The 9,678-nt window shown below is 44.7% G+C and overlaps 3 protein-coding genes across 6 annotated transcripts; all 3 read left to right on the top strand.

Annotated features, from left to right (window-relative positions):
* Positions 1-1,036: 1,036 nt before the first annotated feature.
* Positions 1,037-3,199, top strand: LOC120284757 (GA-binding protein subunit beta-2-like). 2 transcript variants are annotated; one of them, XM_039293460.2, is made up of 4 exons: positions 1,040-1,184; positions 1,255-1,386; positions 1,444-1,797; positions 3,065-3,199. In XM_039293460.2, the coding sequence occupies exons 2-4, from the start codon at positions 1,291-1,293 to the stop codon at positions 3,131-3,133; spliced, it is 519 nt and encodes a 172-aa protein (XP_039149394.1). In that variant the 5' UTR covers positions 1,040-1,184; positions 1,255-1,290; the 3' UTR covers positions 3,134-3,199. The 2 variants fall into 2 exon arrangements, with proteins under 2 accessions (XP_039149395.1, XP_039149394.1); XM_039293461.2 differs by lacking the exon at positions 3,065-3,199 and adding an exon at positions 1,854-2,898 and having other exon boundaries at positions 1,037-1,386.
* LOC6734415 (caskin-2) lies at positions 3,186-5,794 on the top strand. Of its 2 annotated transcripts, XM_039293452.2 has the most exons (9): positions 3,186-3,317; positions 3,375-3,728; positions 3,785-3,997; positions 4,115-4,135; positions 4,309-4,426; positions 4,482-4,807; positions 4,864-4,958; positions 5,014-5,083; positions 5,144-5,794. In XM_039293452.2, exons 1-9 carry the CDS (start codon positions 3,222-3,224, stop codon positions 5,600-5,602), a joined length of 1,752 nt encoding a protein of 583 aa, XP_039149386.1. In that variant the 5' UTR covers positions 3,186-3,221; the 3' UTR covers positions 5,603-5,794. The 2 variants fall into 2 exon arrangements, with proteins under 2 accessions (XP_039149386.1, XP_039149387.1); XM_039293453.2 differs by lacking the exon at positions 4,115-4,135.
* Positions 5,795-5,988: 194 nt separating this feature from the next.
* On the top strand, positions 5,989-9,532 carry LOC6734414 (ATP-dependent RNA helicase DDX54). 2 transcript variants are annotated; one of them, XM_016182037.3, is made up of 6 exons: positions 5,989-6,129; positions 6,186-6,735; positions 6,791-7,545; positions 7,617-7,892; positions 7,957-8,870; positions 9,209-9,439. In XM_016182037.3, the coding sequence occupies exons 1-5, from the start codon at positions 6,127-6,129 to the stop codon at positions 8,854-8,856; spliced, it is 2,484 nt and encodes an 827-aa protein (XP_016029689.1). In that variant the 5' UTR covers positions 5,989-6,126; the 3' UTR covers positions 8,857-8,870; positions 9,209-9,439. The 2 variants fall into 2 exon arrangements, with proteins under 2 accessions (XP_016029689.1, XP_016029690.1); XM_016182038.3 differs by having other exon boundaries at positions 5,990-6,129; positions 9,389-9,532.
* The last annotated feature ends 146 nt before the right edge of the window (positions 9,533-9,678 follow it).

The raw sequence follows: 9,678 nt of genomic DNA, 5'->3' as shown, positions 1-9,678 counted from the left end.
GTTTACATTTAACTTTGCGAAATACAAATTTAACAAATTTATAAATTTGAAAACTATTTAATAATTTTAAGTTTAAGAGAAAGACCAATAGCAGAGAATTTGGAGCAACGCAGTAAAAACGGCTGCTTTATAAATCTTAAACTTATATATCATATATAGCATATCATATCTTCATCCTTACAATGGCAAAGTAAAATGGCGGTGGAAGAAAGAGACGAAGATATATTTTAATTACTAACAATCTTCCTAACCAACCCAGAATAAAATGGTGGCGGAAGAAAGAGAAGGAAACATTTTTTGTTCTCTTTATTTTGTTTGAGATCAGAAATGGCCACTCAGAATTAGATGGCCGCTCATGAGCACGAAAGAGATTGTTAGTCTCTTGTTTTTAACACCAATAATAAAAAAAATAGGAAATATTACACACATGTACTTACTATTGTTCATGCGTATCCATTTGCTATCCATCCCATATTTTGCATTTTTTCGCTTGCTTTTATTAACATTTCAATAATATTCACTGAGAATTTTAAGGGTAGCATACACATTCACTTGCACACTCACACACATGACGCTGATGAAAGAGGAGTGGAGAAAGCAACAAGCCGATGCCGTTACCGTTACTTCCTTTTCTTTTCATACCTCATAAGCTTTGAAAACTGAACAAAAATGAGTTGTTCTCTCACAGCGATAACCCATTTACGAGGATGTATTTTGCACGTGCAACACTGAACTAAATTAGACCGCTGCACATTTACTTGATTACCGCGTCACAAAATTAGTTTTAGTTTTCTCATTGCGTGTTGCAAAGCTCGAAACCGCGAACTGTAAATACGATAAAGATAGAGTGTGTGACCGTACTTGATATCGATCAGAAATATTCGACATGTAGAGATTATCGATACCTATTCCTCCCTTTTGGGATATACCAATAAATTCTGCTTCGATTGCCCTATATTTCGTATTATTCTTCGTATTATTCAAGTAATGTCTTACGGGATCTAGATGTGATTTAAATTTAAATGTAAGAATAACGGGGAGGCAGAAAATGATTTAAGTTTAATATGATTTTACATGATTGAAGTAACTAATGCAATGACGAAAGCCATCTCAGAAACAATTTTATCCGATAGGTGAGTTTAAGGACTTTTCTACGTCTGGTCACACTGCGGAGATCTAAAAACGTAAACATTCATAATTAAAGGCATTCTTAGCCTTTGCTTAATAAAATTATAGCAGTAATGACAATTATAGGCCTTCACTCGTCGCTGAAAGTGTTCGCCTGCTAAAATGCAAAGTTTCAGCGCCAGCAAAGTCGTTGCTACTCTCCGAGCGGATGGTCATGTCTACCCCATGGAGAACACCAACCTGATGCACTACGAGATCGTAAGATTCGCGGTACCTTGCTTGTAAGCCACACTAACCGAGGCGACTCCTTCATAGCGCACCGAAGGTGATGTCCAGCAAAAGAAGGGGATCCTGGTGGGTCCGGCCACATGCGTTGACCTGGGCAAACAGCTGCTCCAGTGCGCCAGAGACAGCGATGTGGCGGGGGTCAAGGCGGCGCTAGCGCATGGAGCTCCCTTCGCTTCCGACTGGCTAGGTATGTCGGCACTTCACTTTGCCGCCATGAACAATCAGCTGGAGATTTGCGAAATCCTCCTGCAGGGAGGCATTAACATGGACGGCAAGACCAAGGTAGACCGAACGCCGCTCCACCTAGCCTGCTATTACGGTCACGAGCGGATAGTCAGTTTGCTGCTGGCGCTAAAGTGCAACGTCAACTCCCGCGACATGGTAAGAATATATAAACAATAACTGTTTAAAATGACAAACCAACATTCCTGTGTCAGCTTCGCATGACCCCGCTGCACTGGGCGGTCGAGAAAAGACACAAAGGAATTGTGCGATGATTATATAAACTTCTAAAATGCCAAATTTCGGTTTACATTTAACTTTGCGAAATACAAATTTAACAAATTTATAAATTTGAAAACTATTTAATAATTTTAAGTTTAAGAGAAAGACCAATAGCAGAGAATTTGGAGCAACGCAGTAAAAACGGCTGCTTTATAAATCTTAAACTTATATATCATATATAGCATATCATATCTTCATCCTTACAATGGCAAAGTAAAATGGCGGTGGAAGAAAGAGACGAAGATATATTTTAATTACTAACAATCTTCCTAACCAACCCAGAATAAAATGGTGGCGGAAGAAAGAGAAGGAAACATTTTTTGTTCTCTTTATTTTGTTTGAGATCAGAAATGGCCACTCAGAATTAGATGGCCGCTCATGAGCACGAAAGAGATTGTTAGTCTCTTGTTTTTAACACCAATAATAAAAAAAATAGGAAATATTACACACATGTACTTACTATTGTTCATGCGTATCCATTTGCTATCCATCCCATATTTTGCATTTTTTCGCTTGCTTTTATTAACATTTCAATAATATTCACTGAGAATTTTAAGGGTAGCATACACATTCACTTGCACACTCACACACATGACGCTGATGAAAGAGGAGTGGAGAAAGCAACAAGCCGATGCCGTTACCGTTACTTCCTTTTCTTTTCATACCTCATAAGCTTTGAAAACTGAACAAAAATGAGTTGTTCTCTCACAGCGATAACCCATTTACGAGGATGTATTTTGCACGTGCAACACTGAACTAAATTAGACCGCTGCACATTTACTTGATTACCGCGTCACAAAATTAGTTTTAGTTTTCTCATTGCGTGTTGCAAAGCTCGAAACCGCGAACTGTAAATACGATAAAGATAGAGTGTGTGACCGTACTTGATATCGATCAGAAATATTCGACATGTAGAGATTATCGATACCTATTCCTCCCTTTTGGGATATACCAATAAATTCTGCTTCGATTGCCCTATATTTCGTATTATTCAAGTAATGTCTTACGGGATCTAGATGTGATTTAAATTTAAATGTAAGAATAACGGGGAGGCAGAAAATGATTTAAGTTTAATATGATTTTACATGATTGAAGTAACTAATGCAATGACGAAAGCCATCTCAGAAACAATTTTATCCGATAGGTGAGTTTAAGGACTTTTCTACGTCTGGTCACACTGCGGAGATCTAAAAACGTAAACATTCATAATTAAAGGCATTCTTAGCCTTTGCTTAATAAAATTATAGCAGTAATGACAATTATAGGCCTTCACTCGTCGCTGAAAGTGTTCGCCTGCTAAAATGCAAAGTTTCAGCGCCAGCAAAGTCGTTGCTACTCTCCGAGCGGATGGTCATGTCTACCCCATGGAGAACACCAACCTGATGCACTACGAGATCGTAAGATTCGCGGTACCTTGCTTGTAAGCCACACTAACCGAGGCGACTCCTTCATAGCGCACCGAAGGTGATGTCCAGCAAAAGAAGGGGATCCTGGTGGGTCCGGCCACATGCGTTGACCTGGGCAAACAGCTGCTCCAGTGCGCCAGAGACAGCGATGTGGCGGGGGTCAAGGCGGCGCTAGCGCATGGAGCTCCCTTCGCTTCCGACTGGCTAGGTATGTCGGCACTTCACTTTGCCGCCATGAACAATCAGCTGGAGATTTGCGAAATCCTCCTGCAGGGAGGCATTAACATGGACGGCAAGACCAAGGTAGACCGAACGCCGCTCCACCTAGCCTGCTATTACGGTCACGAGCGGATAGTCAGTTTGCTGCTGGCGCTAAAGTGCAACGTCAACTCCCGCGACATGGTAAGAATATATAAACAATAACTGTTTAAAATGACAAACCAACATTCCTGTGTCAGCTTCGCATGACCCCGCTGCACTGGGCGGTCGAGAAAAGACACAAAGGAATTGTGCGCCTGCTACTCAAGTGCCATGCAGATGTCGCCTTGGTCTCAAAATTCGGCAAGACACCGATCGGACTTGCCGTGTACACGGAACAAGCAGATGTGCTGGCGGAGCTAGAAGCGGCACGACAGGCACAGGCCAGTAAGAAGTTCAACGAGGAATCGGAGGTGAGTGCGCTTGAAGGAAGAATATGAGGTTTTACTTACGTTTTGCTTGGCTGTTCCCTATTCTTAACAATACAATGTATCGCTGCCTTTTACCACGCTGCGCTTATCAAACTTCAGCAACAAACACATAAGACCAGAGTATGTACTTTCGACAACTTGTATTTGTTTGCTAAACTAATAGCAAGAACATTCCCAACTTTGGCCTACATTCCTGATACCCTTACAAAAATTGTATCAAATATTGTATTCCCCATTGATTCGCAGAAAAAAAAATCATCTCATATTTGAATTTATTCTCCATTGATTTGCAGAAGGAAACTAGTGAAGCTGTCAGCTCAATAATGGACGAACCGGAAGTAATTAAAACCCTTGACGACAGAGAAATGTCGGTTGAAGAACGAATGGATGTCCTAGAAAACATGCGAGGCCGTAAGTTACGAGTTTCGGCGATATCAACCGAATAAAAACCTATTTTCCCTGGCAGATGCAAACGTGCTGCGGAACACTGCGCTTAACATGCTTAAGACGCACGGAATCGCAGACATGGTGCAGGACAACGATGACGAGGCCTCGAAAGAAATGCTGAACACTGCGTTGCAGAATGGACGCCAACTTGTCCTCTCGGAAGGAGGACGCATGCTGTTGCACGAAACAAAATCGGGCATCAGCGGCAAGCAATCCACAAATGGAAATGTCCGGCCCTCGGTCGTAGCGCTCCGCACAAATGTTAATAACTCTCATCCCAAGATTAGGATGAATGTCCTAAAGCAGAAGGATCTTCCGTCGCCGGCAGGAGTTGCCAAGAACAAGGTATGCAAGGTTGTTTTGTTTCGGTAGTTCCTATAATAATTTATATTTGAGGGCAGAATATACGCATAATCTCGTTGACTGATTTTAAGAAACTCTACGGATCGGACAACACGCCAAAGTCCCTTCAGAAAATACCCGCCTCTTTGGCAAGGTACGTTGATTTCACATATTTTGCAGAAATATATAAGATCTTGCCTTATCGACAGCTCTGGAATGGTGCGGCATCTTCCTGATGGCACAAAGCTAGTCAACATGCGCCAGTTGCAGGCTCGACAGGTAAATATGAAATAGTTTCTCAGCTCACCTGCTTACTTTACTTGAACGCTGCTTAATTAGTTAAAGCTCCCCTCGCTGCAAAGACCGCTGGATCCCAATTCGCTAGAAGAATCACACAGCCAGAACGAAGCCGCGGTACCAACCCCACAGCCTTCAGGCCATCCCGCGTCGGGCAGTTCGCTTAGGGGACAAGTGGGTACCGTCCAGACGATACAGCTGCGACCTTCACTCTCGGCAGGATCCGGGCAATGCACAGTAAACAACGGGGCGGCACCTGCGAAGACAATCGTCAATGCGACGAAGCAGCCGCCGAAATCTCCGAACGTAATGCCGCTGCTAACTTCTTCTGAGATCTGTCGCCAGCTTCACGAGTTGCGGCGTCAGAACGAAGAACTGCGGCGGCGGGCCGACTCCTTTCAGCGGGAAAAAGAGGAAATGCTGAGGCGCATTGACCGCCTGGAGCAGATAGTGCTGGTTCAGGAGTCGGAGGCCGACTTGGATTTTGGAGAGGACGCTTAGTTAGTGCAAATATACTTTTAATGTAAGTTCGATAAGATATATTTAGGATATTGAGCCTATAAGTGCATTTGTAAAGCAGCCAGTCTAATGACTATTTCATACCAGTTCTTATTGAAACTCGATTAACTTAAATGCTAAGAGAGCTTTAAGCAAATTCGCATGTTGATAGAAATATATAATTTTAAAAATTCATTTTCAATTATCAATTATTTTCATTATCTGGAAAAGATGTAGCATTTATTTAATAAACGATTAAGAAAAATGAATAGCCATAGCTATTAAATCGCACCACTCTATTATTTCCTTTATTTTACCGGTTTGGTCGAGGTTTTATGAATATTAAATGAATATAAATATTAAAATGCGAGTTAGCCAAATGAAAATCCAAGCGCCAGCTACAATGCGGTATTTTGTAGCGTTAGTCAATTTTTAAGAAATTGGTGTTGGCTAATTTATGGAGTTATCGATAGTGTGGAATTGTCATCGATTTTGCACGTGTTGTTTTTATTCAAAACAAAAAAAATATGGTAAGAGAGAATTGTCTCTTGTTGCTTAGGTTTCAATACATACTTTGCATTGGCAGCGTAAGAAGCAGGCGGATGAAATACCAGGCTTTCCATCACTGGACAACGATGCCGGCACCAGCGACCGGGGCGCCGACATTCTCAAGTCCAAGTCCAAGAAGAACAAGAGTGGTGGATTCCAGTCCATGGGGCTGGGCTTCGAGCTGATAAAGGGCATCACCAAGCGGGGCTACAAGGTTCCCACCCCCATACAGCGGAAAACGATTCCGCTCATCCTGGAGGGACGCGATGTGGTGGCAATGGCCAAGACGGGCTCCGGCAAGACGGCCTGCTTTCTGATTCCGCTCTTTGAAAAACTACAGAGGCGCGAGCCCACAAAGGGAGCCCGTGCCCTGATCTTGTCACCGACGCGCGAGCTGGCTGTGCAGACGTATAAGTTCATCAAGGAGCTGGGTCGCTTTATGGAACTGAAGAGCATTCTGGTGCTAGGTGGCGACTCCATGGACTCACAGTTCTCGGCTATACATACCTGCCCGGACGTAATTGTCGCTACGCCAGGTCGTTTTCTGCATTTGTGTGTAGAAATGGACTTGAAGCTCAATTCCATAGGTGAGTTGATAGTTGCGGAGCATAAAAGCAGAAATTAATTTAATTGCTCTCCTAGAGTACGTGGTGTTCGATGAAGCCGATCGACTCTTCGAGATGGGATTCGGCGAGCAACTAAACGAAACGCTGCACAGATTGCCGTCGTCCCGGCAGACGGTCATGTTTTCGGCCACGCTGCCAAAACTGCTAGTGGAGTTCGCCCGTGCCGGACTAAACGACCCAGTGCTTATTCGCTTAGACGTCGAGTCCAAGCTCCCGGATGCACTGGCTCTTAAGTTTCTGTACTGTCGACCAGACGACCGCTACACAGCACTTGTGGTTCTTCTTAAGTATGTTATTCCGGTGGAGTCGCAAACCGTGGTGTTCGCCGGTACGCAGCACCATGTCGAACTCATTTCGTACATACTTACTGAGGCTGGAATCTCCAACGCCTCAGTCTACTCCAGCCTGGATCCAGCTGCTCGCAAAATAAACACCGCCAAATTTGTGAACAAAAAGGTGTCCGTGCTAATAGTCACGGACGTGGCCGCGCGTGGTATTGACATTCCCAGTCTAGACTTTGTGGTGAACCTGCACTTCCCGGGTAAACCGAAACTGTTTGTCCACCGGGTAGGTCGTTGCGCTCGCGCCGGTCGCACAGGAACCGCATACTCTATTGTGTCCACAGACGACACAGCACATCTACTGGATCTGCACTTGTTCTTGAACAGACCCTTTAATATACACGACAGCTCGGCATTGGGTACCATTCCGCAAGATTTGCTCGAGGAAGAGCACCTCACAGTGACCGATATAAAGAAAAGTCACCATATTGTAAGTTTTAAATGCAGGCTACTGCATATTAAAGTTTCTAATGATACGTAATTGTACATGTATTTCTGCAGGCCGGAGTATTGCGGACCAGCGAAAACGCCTACAAAAAATACTTGAGCTCCCGACCAGTAGCCTCCACGGATGCCAATGCGCGTGTAAAGAAAATTAAATTCTTTGCGCTCAAGCCATTGGAGGATTTCTTCACAGCTGCCCCTGTGCTCGCCCAGGCGGCTGAAGCTAGTGGACAATCAACAGAGTCGCAGGCAAAGGTGAGCGCCACAGAGCGCAGGTTGCAGGAGGAAAAGCACGATATACTGGTGAAGATGCGTAGTTTCCGTCCTGGTGGTGTGAGTTTCTCAACAGTTTTACGATAAATGTTCGCTCACTTATCAGTAATTGTGCCCTTTTCAGACCGTTTTTGAACTCAACACCACTCAAAAGTCCACGCAGTTCATCGTTATGAAGGAAAAACGAATGCAGCATGCGGAAGTAATCAACAAGTTTAGGCAGCAGCGCGCAGAGGAGGATATCGACGAGGAAAAGAAAACGATCGAGGCGTCAAAACCAAGCTCAGGCAGAATGCCCACCGCCGACGAGGAAGCTATTAGTAGTACTTTCAATAAAGTCGTTGCGCCCAAGAGGCTCCAGAACATGGACGCCCTTTACAAGGATAAGCCAAAGAAGAAAAAGCGGAAGATAAACAGCAAGGACGAGGATCACTATGTGCCGTACCAGTCGGCTGACAAGCACACAGAGGATGGTCTGGCCATTAACAACTTTGAGCGGCAGGCGCAGAACGCCGAGTTTTCGGTGTCGGACCGCGACTTATCCCAGGAAGTGAAGCACAAGCCCGGCCTTAAGAAGTGGGACCGAATTAAGAAAAAAATGGTTTCTGTACAAGATCCGCGAGCCAACAAAATTAGGACCGAGTCCGGTGCGTGGATTCCTGCCTCCTTTAAAACAGGTCGTTATGCTGAGTGGAAGGAGAAGTCTAAGATCGAGGACCAGCTGCAGCGCGAAAATGCAGGCAGTGATGACGAGAACGCCAAGCCGTTGAGCCATGCCCAGCGCTACCCAGTCAGTCGTCATGCGCGGCACAACTTAAAGCTAGAACTTAAGAAGCGGCTGACCGGAAACGACAAGGAGATGCGCCGCCCCGAGCAAATTGTCAAGTCTCGCATGCGACTGGAGTTCATTAAAAAGCGCAACGAAGAGAACGCAGAGAGGAAAAGCGAAAACCGCAAGCGCAGCATGCGGAAAACGCAGCGCCCCAAAGCTCAATCAACTGGGGGCTCAAAAAGAAGGAAGTAGGAGCTTCTACGCAGGTTAGTACAGTTTACCCAAAGCGGACACTGTTCAAGTAGCACACCAGTCAATTGTAAAGTCAAAAGTGAGACATGCTTTTTAGTTTCCCGCCCTTGATTTCGGAACTAAGTCCTCCTTTCACACGTGACCCAAAAAGAACACGGCGAAGTATGTGCGTGCCGAGAGATGTGCCACAGGGTGTGTTCGCCCTGCGCAGGTCAAGTGAGGGTAGTCTCCGGCTCGGATTCGGGCGCGCCTGTCTGATGACACGCACATCCTGTGTGCCTTCTTGCCTGCGCCCACGAACAGAAAAAAGAAACAGCTGCCACCACTTATTCCTCTCGTTCTGTGTTTATAGATCTGCTTTCAACAGCGCCGTGCCTGCATCAATTACAATATCGCACTGCTGCCGCTTCCCGCAGATAGTCACGTAATTGACTGGTTCCTCGCTACTTTTAATATAAATAAATGAACATAATCGAAATTGCGTAGGCCAGTATTGCCGCGACTGATGTTATCATTTTTTATCAATCCACAGAAGCACTGGGACCGTTCAGCCGACCGACGTTCAGCGCATGGGTAATGTTCTGAAAAACCGCCTTCCCCAAATGAAACACTCCCCATATTTGTTTACTGGAGGTAGAGTGTTTTTAAAATAATACACAATAAACGATGAACTACACTTTTTAGACTTGGGGGTGGCGACAGCCACCAGAAATGCAGCAGGAATGACATGAAATCAACCGAAGCAATAAATCCTCCCATTTCGTTGGGTTCGTGTGTTCCAAAAATACTTTGAGGGCGCATATGGTTTTATTCCGATTCCCC

The sequence above is a fragment of the Drosophila simulans genome, chromosome 3L (genome assembly GCF_016746395.2).
Source record: "Drosophila simulans strain w501 chromosome 3L, Prin_Dsim_3.1, whole genome shotgun sequence".
In the NCBI taxonomy this organism is placed as follows: Eukaryota; Metazoa; Arthropoda; class Insecta; order Diptera; family Drosophilidae; genus Drosophila; species Drosophila simulans.
This window is presented reverse-complemented; position numbering and strand designations above follow the sequence as displayed.